Source organism: Dermacentor albipictus, chromosome 1, assembly GCF_038994185.2.
Source record: "Dermacentor albipictus isolate Rhodes 1998 colony chromosome 1, USDA_Dalb.pri_finalv2, whole genome shotgun sequence".
NCBI lineage: Eukaryota > Metazoa > Arthropoda > Arachnida > Ixodida > Ixodidae > Dermacentor > Dermacentor albipictus.
This window is the reverse complement of record NC_091821.1, coordinates 311,850,934-311,866,780: the sequence shown is the minus strand read 5'-3', so window position 1 is coordinate 311,866,780 and position 15,847 is coordinate 311,850,934. Positions and strand designations below refer to the sequence as shown.

Genomic DNA, 15,847 nt, shown 5'->3' with positions numbered 1-15,847 from the left:
AGCCGATCCCGGTGATCGTGAAGTTTACGGTGCGGTGTCGCTAATTTTCGACTATATTGGCGCTAATTACGCCCGTACCGCTAGTTTTACCTATTGTTCGACTAATTCTCGCTTTCATTGCGAAATAAATTATATGGGCACTCCAGACGCATTTCCCCCGTCGGCGTGGGGTTCCGTGTAAAGTCGCAACGTCGATAAAATCGTCGTCGCGCGTCGTATGCTGTATGTGCAAGTGAAAGCGTGCGAGATCGGGTCGGCCATGCACGAAAGGGAATCTCACGCACGAAAGGGAAGAAGCGCGCCGTCTTCCGTCGCGCGCAAGGCTCCGGGGGTAGGGTAGGGACGGGAGGTGCGTTCTGCTCCGGGCGACCCGGACGGCCACGCGCGCCCGCCCGGGCCGCTGTATCGTGAAAGCCATCTGCGACGGGGCAGAGCCCGCCGCGCGCTGTTCGCGTTGATGCGAGACGCAGCACGAAGGTCAATTCGTTCGCTTTGTGCCATCTGAATGTTTAAATCAACGCCTCCTTTATTAAAGGAGGTGTTGGTTTAAATGCTATGGTCGGTGGTGGCGCTTGTGTCGCGTTTTTCCGTAGTGGTGAGGCACCCTATTTCTCCCCGCCTGTGCTGAAGATTACGGGCCGTGCTTGTTGCCCAAGTCCGCTGCGCCGCTTCGTCTTGTAGGCTCAATATACAGCTTCGCTTAGACCGACTCCCGCACTGGGTGGGTTCTCCATGATTTTAAAGCGAATGATCGGAAGAGTATTTGGCCTCCATAGAGCGAACGGGCGGAGAATAATGCGCAGGTGCGAAGCTATTGCCGTCACGCCGTCATCTTCGTCGTCGTCACACCGTCGCCACCGTGTCAAGCCGTCTACCAAAACATGTAGACGATAATTTGTGCCGCCATCATCAAACATTGTTATTGATTTCAGCAGTAGTATTAGTAATGTGCAATTTGATCACTACAGTCGGTATTCCGCACTCGTAACGCCATTCGCTTGCTTTCACAGTCCTGTCCGATGGTGTCTGCAACAATTTTTTTTTGCCATGCATAAATACCAGCGTAAAGAGCATACGGTTCATTTCTTGGCGGTGCCTAGAGAGGGCAAAGGACCCACACGCATTTTGAAGCCCGACATCCGCGTTACGACCGTATTGCCACGCATGCATTGTTTTGCTTCTTGCCAGTGGTCGATTTGGCAGAATTATCACATTCATCATGTTAGTTCAAGTGTTGCTTTCTTTTCTGATCCAAATGAGTTCTATTCTTCTACTTCCCTCCGCTATACTGTTCATGCTGTCACTACTCCGCGACACTCCAGACACTGACAGGTACTGCTTCGGCGTGAACTATAGTCACTATGTAGATTTCATTTACTGAAATCTATTTCAGTCATATTTCAGTGCGTACTTGTAACAAGTAAACACCAGGACTTTCATGGTGAATCATACTAGAGGCCACTGGCTGTGTAAAATAATTTGTTTCATTATCCCTTTCTCGCAGTTCTCAGATCGAGTACATCTACCGCCTGTCCTACCTGTGGTACAGTTTTCTTGGGGCAGTTATCGTCCTTGTCCTGGGATCCTTCATCAGCCTTCTGACAAGTATGCAAAGACGAAACTCTTGAAAGGAAATTATGACAATGCTAATCAACACTCCACATATGTACCCAATGACGTCATTCCGGTCATTTCAGCACTTTGGTGGTTGTACTGGCTCCTAACGTTATCTGAGTGCTATGGTCAGAGAAGTTTGAATGAGATGTTAGTATGCGAAATACTTTTCATTATTTTACACCGTTGGCATCTGTTGTTACGAAAGTGGTTCTGTGTCAATTTGCTGTTTACAATTTGGAATGATTAGGCATATCTTACAGTAATAAGTGACCTTTCATGACGGAGGGCATTTTTGCGATCTTTCTCATCACTGTCCTTATCATATCTAATATATCAGTTCGATGGTCCAAGCCGGTCGAAGAGCGTCTCCTGATTAGGATCACCTGCAAATGTTCCTCTAGACGGGGCACAGAGCGAAATGTCAAGTCGCCTTCGGTGAGCAGTGACGTAAGTTTCTGGCTGACTTGCTATGTTGTTGCCTGAAAATCGCTGCTATCTAACAGACACTAATGTAGCTTTCGAAATTTATGCTTTAGCACGCAGCGCATAAATCTATACGACTACTTGCAGTGCAAATATTTTAGGATATTGGCTTAATTTGAACTATCCTACAAGAAATCAGAACTGGTATTCGTGCATACTTAATGACTGCCCCTTTCACTGTGACTTGCTGTACTCTGCCTTGTCAAATAGCCCTCCTACTGACTAACACGCCTTTTTAAGTGTACCTTACATGCCTTATACCACAGTGACAGCAAAATTAACAATAAAGAAAAGAAAAACAACGTATAGCGACATATATCTTTTGTCAAACAGAGTTTCTGTCATGAATTCTGTCCGTACAGTCTTTATATCACATAGAAATGCGGACGAAGTATTCATTCTTTTCTACCTTTGCGACTATATGATATTTGCGCTTTTGATCAGATTTCGTCCGACGGTGGCCCATTCTTCGTGGAACCAATTCTCCCGGATTCGTCCCATCATAACCTGGTGAGAACGCCATCGTCTGTTGGCAAGCGGTTAACGTAACCGCATGAAGTGGACTTCATTACAATGCATAGTTCTCATGGTAGAAAAGACTCAAAACCATGCGAAGAAGCGATCTGACAGGAAAGAGTATGAACCAACTAGCCCAGCAGTAACTAGTGGTTTAATGCATAGACATCAGTATGTACCAATGTGTTTAACATAGCTTACAGTCTCTCGGATGTAACATATTCTCCCAAATATTCCAATATTCGTGTACAAAACGTCGAATACGGAACATGAATTCAAGGAGCACGTTGTGGAGAATTCAAGGAGCATATTGTAATCACATGGTGACGCCATTATCAGGTTGTTTAACGATTTGCTGCGAAGAACATCTTGAAGAGGCAGCGCGAAAAGACGATGACAGAAGGCAGGAACAGACAGGACAGCGCTGTCCTGTGTGTTTTATACCTTCTGTCTTCGTCTTTTGGCGCTGCCCCTTCAAGGTGTTAAACCAGTACCAACTCGCCCAAATGTCGATCCTTCTGCTGCGAAGACATGCTACTGGTTCTCACCAGCTGGCTCCAACCTGTCGAGCCAAGCGCATCGACGATGGCGGTGAACATGGCTGGAAAATTACTCCCTAACTGGCCTTGCTACCTTTTCAGAAGTTCTGCATTCTGAACACACTGAAAGTATAGTAAATGATAAAATCAATAAAAAGGTGACAAGGAATTAAACAATCTTGATGCCAGGTTGCAATACAGACCTTGCACCTGGAAGGGAAGCACTAATTGATCTAAGAGTCATGTGAGGACTTTTTTTTCACTGTAGCATTGCAGATGTAAAAATCACGTTCGTTTATGCGAGGTTGAGCTTTTTCCAGGTGTTTTTAATGCAGAACACATTATTTTAAAGTAAAGTGCCATATCTAGGCAAGAGAATACGAAGTCATGACTGCCAGTAAGCCTGTGCAGAAGTATGTTTATCTAGGTCAATTACTCATTATGCAAAAAAGAGGTGACGCGTGCAGACAGCTGGAACACAAGAGTAGAGAAGTGGACTACTCTTGTGTCCTGTCTGCATGCCTCATCTATTTTTTGCATAATGAATCCTTACCAACTAGCTCAGCTCTCCGTCGTTCTAAGCGTCAATTACACACAGGGGGCCCTGATCATGAGAAGGAAATTAACAAAATTAAAATGGGTTGGAATGCGTACGGCAGGCATTACCAAATCCTGACAGGAAGCTTGCCACTGACGTTGAAAAGTGCACATTCATTGGGTTCCAGCGGCGATAAGATATGCAGCGGAAACTTGAAGGTTAACAAAGAAGCTCGAGAACAAGGACCGCGCAACGAAGGATGGAATGAAAAATGTTAGGCATAATGTTAAGAAAATGGAAGAGAACGGTGCGTATCAGAGAGCAAAAGGGGATAGCCGATATCCTAGTTGACATAAGGAGGAAAAAGACGGAGCCAGGCAAGCTGTGTAATGCGCAAGGCAGATTACCAATGGACCATTAAAGTTGCGGAATGGGTGCCAAGGGAATGGAAACGCCAGTCGAGGACGGCATAAAATTAGGTGCAGTGATGAAACTAGGAAATTTCCAGGCGCAAGTTGGAATCAGCTAGCGCCAGACAGGGGTATTTGGAGATCGCTGGGAGAAGCCTTAATCCTGCAGTTGACATAATAATAATAATAATATGATGATGATATAGGCACATGCCGTTTTCGCGGAAGGCTACGTGGCTAGGCAAACATTAGCAGCAAGAAAAAGTTCTATGATAATTCCCCCAATTACCTAACACTTCATAACCAAAATTTTAATTGTTCACATTATGGCATATGTTGTCACTGCGAAATTGAAGCACAAGAGTAGTGGTCATGCCTGCTTAGCAGAAATTAAAATAATAGCACCACTTTCGAGATATCTTTGCCCAAAATCTGCTAAAGTATGCCTCGGCGTTCCAGTTTAGGCCTTCCCGAACTGTTAGAGGGGTGCTTTTGAAAACTTGACTGGAAAGTCAATGTAGTGCATACCACATGTTGAAGTTGCATATCTCGCAAGCGGTGCTAGTTTACCCAGACAACACGAAATGTCCTAAGGCAAGACCTACTGTATACAGTGGGTCGTGGGCACGACCTACTGTGTCCTAAAGACATCACAAGTAAGTACTAAAGTCCCAAGTCCAAAAAAGGAACTCATGTGGATGTCCCATGGACTTCAGCGAAAGGATGTCCAGTGAACATCTTAGCTGCATGCAATATACATACTCACATCAGTATATATGCTTACTTAAGTTGCCTTTGTGAAATGAGACACGTTTCGAGCGATTATTGTTTAAAACGAACATTTCATGTGCCATATCCTAGTATATGTACGTGACCTCGATCACGCTCAAATTAAATTGATCAAAAGTGATGGGCGAGTTGGTATGGAAGCATGGCTAAATTCAAAGCGCGTACTGCTGGGACACAAGCTAATGGCACAAGAAAAGACAGGACACTGCGCTATTTTTTTAAAAGATTATATAAGAAAAATAAAAATAAACAAACGAAAAAAAAGACAAAAAGAGAAAACAAAAATGACTATTGATCAAGTTTAGCTCACCAAAACTTTCCGCGTGTTAGGTCGTATCTAGAAAAGATATTTCAGTGTCATGAAGCGCTGACTGACATATGCCTAGAGACGCCTATGCCTAGAGAATGAATATGTTCCTGTATGTTCACCACACTCCAAACTGCTTTGCATGCTTTTTTGACCATGAAAAAACTTACTTTTATTACCACTTTGGCAACGTTTTTTATCAATGGCGTGTGAAATGCACGTGAATATTGTGTCTCAGTATTGCCTCTCTTTCCAGTAAGCAATGCTAACGACTCACGAAAATGAAAAAAAAAAAACATTTACAACAAATAATTGCAAGTAATTTACAACATTAATTAATTCAAATTGAATTTGAACTCAAATTGAATAATTATTTCAAATGATTCACAACATTTATTAGGGGTGGAACAGTGTAAGTTGCATGCAAAAGCTATAAATATATACATTGTGTCCCAATTAATTATCTTACACCAAGATCTGAAGAAAAGAGCCATGCATTACTCGAAGAAAACCTTGTGCATATTGTTTACAGTACAGTGGAGTAGCTGCCAGTAATTTTTTGGTTACTGAAATTTATTTATGCAATTGTAATTATCTAACTCGAGACGTACTATACTAATTATCAAAGTGTCAATGAGGCATTTGAAGGCACAGCTAAGGGACATCTAACTGCAGTATTTTCAGGAGCTTACTAATTGCGTACTAATTTAGTGCATGATAGTTGGGGATCACTGTATAATACACTCAGTAACCGAAATGAGGCCAAGCCGGATTCATTCGAAATCAGAATCAACAGCAGTCATGTGCAGCAGCGCTTATACTCGAACTCGCAGAAAAAGAAAAAAAAAGAGGTAGAGAGGCTGCAGTTTCGCCGGAAAGGCAAAGCTGTATTAGTGATAGCCAAGTATCCGATAGTTACACGAAAGAAGATTGCACCACCGAGAGGACTCAGCCTATGAAATTGAACTGTTTCATACTATGAGGTCTTGTATATACTTGTATAACGCCGTCACTTCAGCACTCCATTCCTCGACGTCACACGAAGTTTCTTCAAGTACAAGATATATATATGTATATACATTGGGTTTGGAAAACTGGTCGGTCCCCCCTGGATAAATGAAAACTCTCTGCCTATGACTCACCAAGTTTATATTTTGAGGAAACTTGTGAAATGTTTGTGGTGATATGTGGAAAAATTTGGAATGTATGTTTAATTAGAGGCTAAATGAAAATTGATGAACCCTTGTCTTCAACCTGTTAAGTGGCATTATATGAAATGCTTGCAAAGTTTACAAGCTACCCTAGGAGGACCCAAGAGGGCAGCAATTTCATACTTGGAGAAAATGGGGGTATTCTATGGATGACGTGCACTGAAATTGATGAACGATTCAAGCTCGTAGTAAAAAATACTTTCGTTTGCTCAAGAGGAGAGTGAAGAACAATAAACTGGTTGTGTTGTTGTAACTCATACGTGGAATTTTTAAAGCTAGGCACAAGTTAGCTGTAACACCGTGTATTTTATTGATTATGCGAATGCAGTAAGAAGCTTTCCTTTACAAGAGTCTAGTTATAGAAGATATTCTTGTTTTTAAGTATACACTTATTTATTTGCGTTGTTATATCTTTCAGGCTTATTGGGATGCATTAAGCATAAGAGGTAGCACGGGTAGTATTATTCCATAGCAGAGAATGCTTTGATTAAAACATAAAACACTGCCATATAGTTAGATGGAAATATAAAATGCAGAAGGAATGACAGGGTACATTAGAGAAAGGAACGTGTGGTAAAGATGATGGCACTATATCACAGACACTATGAACATTTTACAGGCACAACTTGGCGTGAGCAACAGATCGTCAGTGACACCACTGACAACTGGCACGAAGCAGAAGCGACTGAAAAAACTCATCTTCCAGAAGTTCAATGGCACAGTACAGAATAAGGTTTCTAATGTAAGTCCATTAATTTCCATTTTCTTTCCCCGTGAAAAACAACACAGAATACGGTGACTTATTTATCTACGCATTGCAGATAATGGGGGTAAAGGGCAAACTAAAGGCAATTCCTATAAAACTATGACAAAAATGATTTGCGATATACACAATATACACAAATCAACATACATCTGCATACATGTACCATTGGCGTTTATTGCTATACAGGGTGTCCCACCTCAGGTGGCAGTCCCGAGGTATGGAGCTTGCTTTTGGAGAATTATCAGAGCCCTTCCATGCCGACGGAGCCACCATGGTATTCATGGCCAACTATCGCACCAGTGTCTAGATACAAGAGCGGGAAAAATATTACTGGACCAGTGCCAACATAATTTGCTTGTCAGCATATTAATGCTAGCTACAGAGCTCACTATCAGATTTATACGGATGCTCTGTTACACCTGCGGCGTCTGCCAGTATTCCAATTTCTGCCACTCTCAGTCACTGCACTTCGGCTACAGCCACTGAACTAGCTGCACTGTGAGCAACTTTTGTTTACAGCGTAGATTAGAGAGCAGAGTTTTGGGTCTTCTCCTCCAACTCAAGAACAGCACAGCAGTCTCGAAGTCGCCATGCATGCAGGAACAATTTGTAGTAGATATCAGTTGCTTGTGCATCAAAGCCTTTGAAGTGCACCACAATGTTTTGTTGCAGTGATTACCTGCCCACTGCAGTGCACAAGGCAACATCCAGGCTGATTGCGCTGCTAGAGCTGCACACAACACTTTGACGGAAATCCTTATATGTACTGCTCTCGAGAAATTGTGGCGACTCTGGTATCTACATTGACCTGGTGTTTGCAGCGATCCCTCTGATGTCATGCAAGCCATCAGTATGGACTCCTCTATAAAATATACCCATTTTCTGACTTTTGTAGAGCACAAAGTCTCAATAGGCAAGATCAAGCATACCTTCATTGCAACTAACTTAATGTGGCCTATAAAATATACTTTAAATGCAATAACAAATGGAGAGACTCAGCAATGTGCTCTGTGTGAAATCTCCTGAAGACTTGCAACATCTTCTGTGCGACTGCTGCCGCTAATTGCCAAAGGGTCAGACATTGAAGGTGGCCCTACACTTGCAGCACGACTTGAGCTTGGAGCTGTGACACATTCTTGGCCCATGGCAAAACACTACCAGCATATTACGTGCCACAAAAATGCTGCTTGTGTTTCTGTGGTCCAAAGCTCATAACGGAAGTTTGTGATAGCTTTATTGTGTATGTGTGCTTGTGTGACTGTACATACTGTTTGTGTGTTTATGTGATAACTATGTATTCCATAATTATCACCCAGCATCTGGAGTAGCATGCCAAGCTAACATCTCCAGCTAATGTTAGCCAAGCTGTAAAACATTCCGCTATTTTCGCAGAATTTGAAGTTGGTGTCTTGTAGAGCTGTTCTAGGACTCTGGGAAACATTGCAGATAATGGCAGTATGACAATCTTCGAATAACTTTCTACAGAAGACTGTCATTAACCTACACAAATTATACATTTATTGTTCGCATCTCACAACATGCTCACTACTACAACAAAAATAAACACCGTGCCTTGAATAGTTCACCAAGGAGACCAAGGAGACCGGGTATAACACAAAATTTGGAAGACGAGCGTTCAGTAATTATTGCTAAAGCACCTTATTAACCAATACACTTTAAATATAACAGCTCTGCCACTTTTAGACATCCCAGGGGAACAGGGAAGCTTTGTAAGCAATTCATACAGAGCCTCTAAATGAGCTGAAAAACAAGGGTATAGCAACTTTGTTTACAGGTACACAACATGCTACTACTACCAAATCTCTACCCGTACCTGTACTACCACCAAATCTCTCACCGCCTCAATAGTGGCTGAAAAATGTGAAGTCCCGGTAGTCTTTACAGCACCCAAGAAACTGGCAGGCATGTGTAACATGGTGCAGGGAAGGAAGAAAAGAAATGAATGCTGTATCAAGCATGCTGACAGGTTTGTCCCATGCAGAATAGGGGTAGTGTACCAGATACCCCTCTCTTGTGGCAACAGCTACATAGGGCAGACGGGATGGTGTTTAAACATCAGACTGCAGGAGCACCGCGCAGGGGTAGAAGGATTGGTGGGGGGTGGCAAACTGGCTGACCATTGTTGCCACTGTCGTAATTGCATGCCTAGGTTCCGCGACACAAAAGTCTTGAAGATGTTTGCGTCACAGCTGAGCCGAGAGATCTATGAAGCCTACTGTATAAAAATGCAATCTGGCAGCTGTGCAAGCAGCTCTTCAGTGACACTGAGTGAAAAAGTTAAATTACTTATGTATAAATTTGTGTCACTCGCGCTCGCATGCCAATATCAAGTGATAGTTGTCCGATGATTATCAAGTGTGATTATGATACATGCATAAATGTGTGGCTTTCCTGGAGTAAATCTGAGTTGAAGTTCCGCGCTTGTCCTGCGTGTTTCCTTCTTTGTCTGTTGTCGTTTGCACAGTTACATAATGAATTCCAATGTGATAAGGAGCAAGTTCCAATTGTACAGGGAGCAACTGTTTTTACTCATTGCAGCAGGCACTGGTTCGTTTTTTACTGCATTCTTTAGGCTTGCTAAACGTTGGTTGTCAGGTCAGGAAGCATGCAGACACCTCCTCGTGCTTATTTCATTTGACCAGCTTTTCTGGGCAATCAAGGTGGTTTAGTACACATTCAACTGATGCTGCAGGTTCCACATGCATTGTTCAGATCCTGTACAGTGCTTTACAGTAATGCGGAATGTTGCACATTATTGTACAGTATGGAATAAGAGCACATGAACAGGCGGCATTCCAAATGGGAGAGCTTAGACTGCTAATCAAGCTCCAGTCGAAGGTTAGTCTGTAATCCACTGCATGCTCTTGTGCGAGTGTAAACCCAACACGACGGGAAGGATTGCTTGTAATAATTTGTGCATATGCTGTCAAAACGCTAACGAATAAAAGGAACCTATGGGAGTAAAAATACAGGTGCACTTGATATTAGCAAAACACAATTATCAAGATAACACAAACTCATGAGCATTTACCGTTTCTTGAGACACTGTTAAAACAGCCTATACGCATGATCGGAAAAATGGCAGCTTGAGAGAAGCTTCTGTCTTCACTGCTGCTGCAATTAAAAAATTTTTCCTTCTGTGCTGACTAAAGAACATATTTCTATTTTTTTTAAATTTATTGAAGACGTGCCAGGAGCACGGAGGCTAATCTTGACAATACCTCCAGACGGTTTTTTTTCCAGACTCCAAAATCTGCCAGAAATTGTCAAATCTGAGAAATAGATTAAGTTCAGTCATCATTTCAGAGGGTCTATGTTGTTGCTAGCAGAATAATTTTAACATAAATGTACAATAGCACATAGAAAAACTCTCAATCAAATTGATCGATTTCTGTAGGCGCTGTAACGAGAGTTAAAAGTAATCCGAATAAAAATGCAGGTCACTGTACAAAGCAAATATGCAGCCTCTTTTTAGGTTGTTTTAATGAACAGAATGAAAATTAGTGTGCAAGAGAACTTCCTCCTTTGTTACTTGTTTATAACAGTACTTACATGAGATATTAGTGATTAAATAGCCAATTAAAAGTTATATGATGAGCTTACAGTGCACGTTTATATTGAGTATGTCACGCCCATCACCAGTGAAGGCCTTTAATTTTGTAAAGATCCAAAGAAAGGTGTGCTTCAGTGCAGAATTACTCTGAGATAATCCAGGCAGTGCTGTACTGGAGGGGGGGGGGGCGCAGCCCATGAAGGAAGGCTTATTGTCCCACAAGTCTATCTGGTGGTGGTGGTTGCTCATATAAACCAGCCACTATGTGGAATTGACAGACTACTGTGCGGGTCTCGACATGCTCTTTGGACAAAGGAATGACAACACACTAGTAAAAACAATCACAAGGGTATTTATTGCACCTTTCATACACTAATGGCTGCTAGCCGATTGGCTATCCACAGAACATGCCGATGGGTGCATGACAAATCTAGGAAGTTCGATTCACCGCAACTGGATATTGAGCGAATATGTTCACCTCATGCTGGACACCAACGCTTTGTCGTTCACGTGTACGGTCATGTGATTGGTGGCGTGTTTGAACGATCGTGTATGTCCATTCCGATGGCCTGCTACTAGGCCTTGCGAGACGGTCTCGCAGAAGCATGGAATGGCGCACACGGAGAATGTCCGTGCCGTTTGTCGACCCCGAGCCAAGAGGAACAGCCACAGAACACCTGAACAGCCATCTCCCTTTTGCGCCCACACAACCCCGCTGTTAGGTGGCATTAGCAGCGCAACACTTGCGCCATCTCTCGTAGTATTATGCAACCGCACAGACTGCTGCCATAAAGTCATGCAGCAAAGCTGGATTATAGGAGACAGGAGCCACGCAGGGAAAACATCAGAGGATGTACGAGAGTCATGCATCCTCACAGTACTTATTAAAAGATGCTGCATATCCTACAACATAGTTTGCTTTACTTCAAGGTTCATGCAATCCTTTTGAAACGCAGCCATGCATTCTTGAAATGCTTCATTCAGGACATGTCTCCATGGTAACCAAGCGCTGACCTGTTGTCTGCCACGACTTGTTCGTCTTGACTCCCTGGTGTAAACATTGACATCACGCCAGTACACTCTAGTCGTGCCAAACTGTAGGGATGCGTCAGTCAAAGAATGCGAATATGGATGTGAGAACTGACTTACATCGGTGCACACGGGCTACTGTGTTCCAAAGCTCCCCACAGTATTTTTTTTCAATCCCGTAGTTAGGGCTGCCGAGTCAAAATATTGTCCCTAAGGAGCTGCAGTATCCGTGTGGTATTTATGATGCATGCTTTGTGATTACTCCAGGCACATGATGGAGTAGTAGTTATCTCTTGCCTGACTTTATTTTGCTATTCTAGTGAGGCAAAAGAAAGAAAAAGAGAGGCCGCACCTCATCGCACACTGCTTCTGAAGTTCTTAAGTTCTTATTTTTTTTTTTTATTTAGAGATAAGGGGCTTATATTTATTATTTGTTCTTTACAGGGGAACGATGTGCAGATGAGCTCAATAACTGCTGGTAACACGGAATCCTCAAGAGATGAATGCAGGGGGACGACCAGCCACGAAGTTACATTTATACCACCACTAACTTAAACACGTGCCTGCCTTGCTCGCAAAAGGGGCCCTGAACCACCCCTCCGACTTGGTGAAAAAACTACCTGCGGACGGCATACGCTGCTGTGAACATCTTGGCCAGATTTCGCAGTTGTGAACGGCATATGGATCTCACTAGCGGAGCTCGAGGTCACCTTTCTCTCAGATGCTTTCTTTTCAACAGAAGCCTTATATTCACTCTTTTTTGGACACTTTATTTTGTAATATAGCAGATTCCCATACGCGGCTGCTACTGGCTGACATCAGTCAAGAAGGGTGTTTGGATCAGTGCGCTTCTTCCTATTGTTACTGTGCATATTTATTGACGCAGTTTAATAAACAGGCTGAAGTGAAAATATGCTTTTGAATTTCAATAATAATTACATACTTCAGGAAGAAGCAAACTATGGTCTGCTCATGCTTGGCTACAGCAGCCCACGTAGGAATTAAACTTTGGCTACCCTGCTTATTAGTGTGATGGCCGACCTGGCCGCTCCTGGTTGGACGTCTTGACAATGAGCTTCAAAATGTTCAAGTTGGATGTGACTACTATCCGTCACTTAAGCTGGTGCAGGACAAAGCCAGTCCACACCATGTACCACTGCCAGACAGGAGCATATGGGCACGAGCGCGTACTTAAACCCAGTCGTGCACAAAGCAAATGCTGCAGCTGTATGTAGCCGTGGCCTATTACATAGCATAGATACCATGGCTGCTGCGGGGTGCTGCGACGAGTCCACTGGCTGAGCACACTGCGGCTCGGTGAGGACAACTGCATTTGGCACGTCGTAGGCGCCAAAATCGAAAACAGTGGTTTCTATGTGAAGAGCCAAAATAAAATTTGAACTGTGCACCATGCTGACGTTCTGCAGGCGGCGCGTTGTAGACACACCTTGCTCTGCTGAAGGCTTCACAGTGCAAATCATTGTAGAAGGAATGGAAGTGCCGTAAGCAGTACGTTTGACTGCCAATAACTCCGCTTGGACTAATGCATTGAACTTCTTTTGCAGCAAGGTATTTCTGAAATAAACTAATTTAACTTCAAATGCATTTGTTGCCTTCGATAAAAAGTGGTTCAGGGCCCCTTAAAAAATTGCATCATAAATGCATATGATTTCCCTAGGCTATCATCATCTATTAACGAAAGCACATTGTCGCCACAGAGGCTGTGCTGATTTGTCTACTGGGTAAAGCCAGCATTCATCAGGACATTTTACATGCATTTGATGTGCCAGAAAAAAAAATTTTCATTTACAGATAGTTTAGGCCAAGACGTTTGAATAGTGTGCAAACTGCACAATCGCAATAAAACGGTAGCACGACAGGCATTAACACATCTTCTACTAGCCCCAGCAGAACATAAGCTTATGGTGCTGCAATGTACTCAAGGTCAAGCACTTGCACTGTCACATTTCATTTGCTGAGGATTAGATACGCCCAGAAAAGTGTTTGGAGTATGAGGGAAAAAAGTACATATAAGCACGGGCGCTTAAGCATGCAGTCTGGAGTTGAATGCACTGTGCAAGGCAAGTAAAGGGCCCTCAAAAGTAGGTGAGTTCTTGCTGTTTTGCTTCATGAAGGCTCAGGGGCAGGTGTGCATGTACTACGTCATAATGCCAAACTGTTTGGACTGTTTTTATCAGCACATATAAATAATTGTGAGTCACGCTGACATTCTCTGCACAGTCTGCTGCTCCCATGCATTTCCTTGCTGTAGAATGGTCAAGTAATTGCAACAAGTTTACTAGCTTGTCAGCCAACCATGTTACATGTGTCGACTATCACTTGAAATATGTATAGTTGTAAGCAAGAATTGGCCTCAGTCAGTATGTGAGAGGAACTGTCCCAACTCCGTGTTACACATAAAAAAATTATGGGGTTTTACATGCCAAACCACTATCTAATTATGAGGCACGTTGTAGTGGGCGACGACGGAAAATTGGACCACCTGGGATTCTCTACCATGCACCTAAATCCAAGTACCACGAGTGTTTTCGCATTTCACTCCTATTGAAATGCGGCTGCCGTTGCTGGGATTTGATCCTGTGACCTCGTGCTTAGCAGCCTAACACCATAGCCACTAAGCAACCACAGCAGGTGCTGTGCCGCGCATAAAGGCATGCATTAGAACACATTACAGCGCAGACTGGGTGTACTCCCACTCTTAGGGCAACACTGCACCCATTACATATCACACCAGTTGTGCAATCAGTTCAATTTTATGCGCACCTACAGAAAAACTAATTCATTTAACTACTCCACTCTTCCAAGAGCCATTCACCTTTGGAACGATCTTCCTAACTCCATCGCTTATGAGACTGACCAAGAAAACGTCCACCGTCTTCTAACAACGCATTTTTCAAACTCTACATAACCTAACGTGTTATATTTTCTTGCCTTTTCCGTTCATGATGTGATACTATCCCTTAAATACTGCTTTGTTAAAGCCAAATATTTCCCACTCGCTCTATTATTCTATTTATTATATTTTACTTTGTGAAAGTTTTTTGTTCAGTTACCTCTCGTGTTTGAAAGCATTTGGCTTGTCCATTGTACAATTCTGACACCGCATTACTGCGTGTTAATGCATTTGTTACACTGTATTTTTTGTATATGTATTCACATATGCATTTTAATTATTGTATATTATAATCTTTGAGTGAACTCTTCGCCCTTACAAATGCTTCTAAGGGCCTGTAAAGTATATTTAAATAAATAAATGAATAAATAAAAATGGCATAGCACAAACACCCTGACTCATGACATCATTTGTGATTCGCATAGTCCTACACTATCCGCTATGGTGCCAACTACTCATTACAAGTGTGGTGGAAGATGCCATCACTCGTGTTTCAGGGATACTATGGCAATGCTGAAGCTGCAGCTGGGACCGCCATACAACTGGAGTTGCTCTAAGAACTACATAAAACTCTAAGAACTACAGTGCACGCAATCTCGACCCTCCTACTTGCGTTGTTGTCGCCTTTCGACAAACACTTTTTGCTTCGCTTGCTGGTTATCTTTCACATTGCTTCTACCTGAAGCTTGCTTACCTTCCAGTCAGCCTCCTGCCATTGCCATTGTGCCCTTTGAAAGTAGACAGCTCATTTTATCTGTCTGCTTTCTGGGTCTTATGCTCAAAGTGGTGAAATTCAGTGCCAAAATTTAGTTTTTGCTATGCACCTACTCTACCTCAGTGCCCAGTGCCGACAACCGGCTTCTGTGCCTCGGTCCATCTTGCTGCCACCAGCACACAATACTTTCTTCTGCACACATTCACTGGCTCTCAACACTGAAACATTCAGAAATTTTACATGTCAAAACGACCATCTAATTATGAAGCATGCTGTAGTGGGGAACTCTTGATTAATTTTGACTACTTGGGGAATTTAGCACAGCACACAGGCTTTATTGCACTTTGCTCTCATTGAATTGCGGCAGTTCTAGCTTGGATCTGATCTCGTGACCTCGAAATTAAGCAGCGAAATGCCACAGCTGCTATGCCACCACGGT

The 15,847-nt window shown here is 42.9% G+C and overlaps 1 protein-coding gene across 6 annotated transcripts; it reads left to right on the top strand.

Annotated features, from left to right (window-relative positions):
• Window positions 1-345: 345 nt before the first annotated feature.
• On the top strand, window positions 346-12,932 carry LOC135903712 (uncharacterized). 6 transcript variants are annotated; one of them, XR_010564912.2, is made up of 6 exons: window positions 346-721; window positions 1,505-1,605; window positions 1,955-2,064; window positions 2,545-2,610; window positions 7,030-7,152; window positions 7,363-9,304. XR_010564912.2 is itself a non-coding variant. In XM_065434077.2 (6 exons), the coding sequence occupies exons 1-6, from the start codon at window positions 733-735 to the stop codon at window positions 7,660-7,662; spliced, it is 771 nt and encodes a 256-aa protein (XP_065290149.2). In that variant the 5' UTR covers window positions 346-732; the 3' UTR covers window positions 7,663-9,304. The 6 variants fall into 6 exon arrangements, 5 of the variants coding, with proteins under 5 accessions (XP_065290149.2, XP_070391453.1, XP_070391446.1 ...); XM_065434077.2 differs by having other exon boundaries at window positions 346-803; XM_070535352.1 differs by lacking the exons at window positions 346-721; window positions 7,363-9,304 and adding exons at window positions 1,129-1,332; window positions 12,224-12,932.
• Window positions 12,933-15,847: the final 2,915 nt, after the last annotated feature.

Coding starts and splice junctions, on each gene's coding strand:
- LOC135903712 (XM_070535339.1), top strand. CDS start 1,220: ATGTTAGTTCAAGTGTTGCTTTCTTTTCTGATCCAAATGAGTTCTATT. Junction 2,065..2,544: donor CGCCTTCGGTGAGCAGTGAC/GTAAGTTTCTGG, acceptor GCTTTTGATCAG/ATTTCGTCCGACGGTGGCCC. Junction 2,611..7,029: donor ATTCGTCCCATCATAACCTG/GTGAGAACGCCA, acceptor AACATTTTACAG/GCACAACTTGGCGTGAGCAA.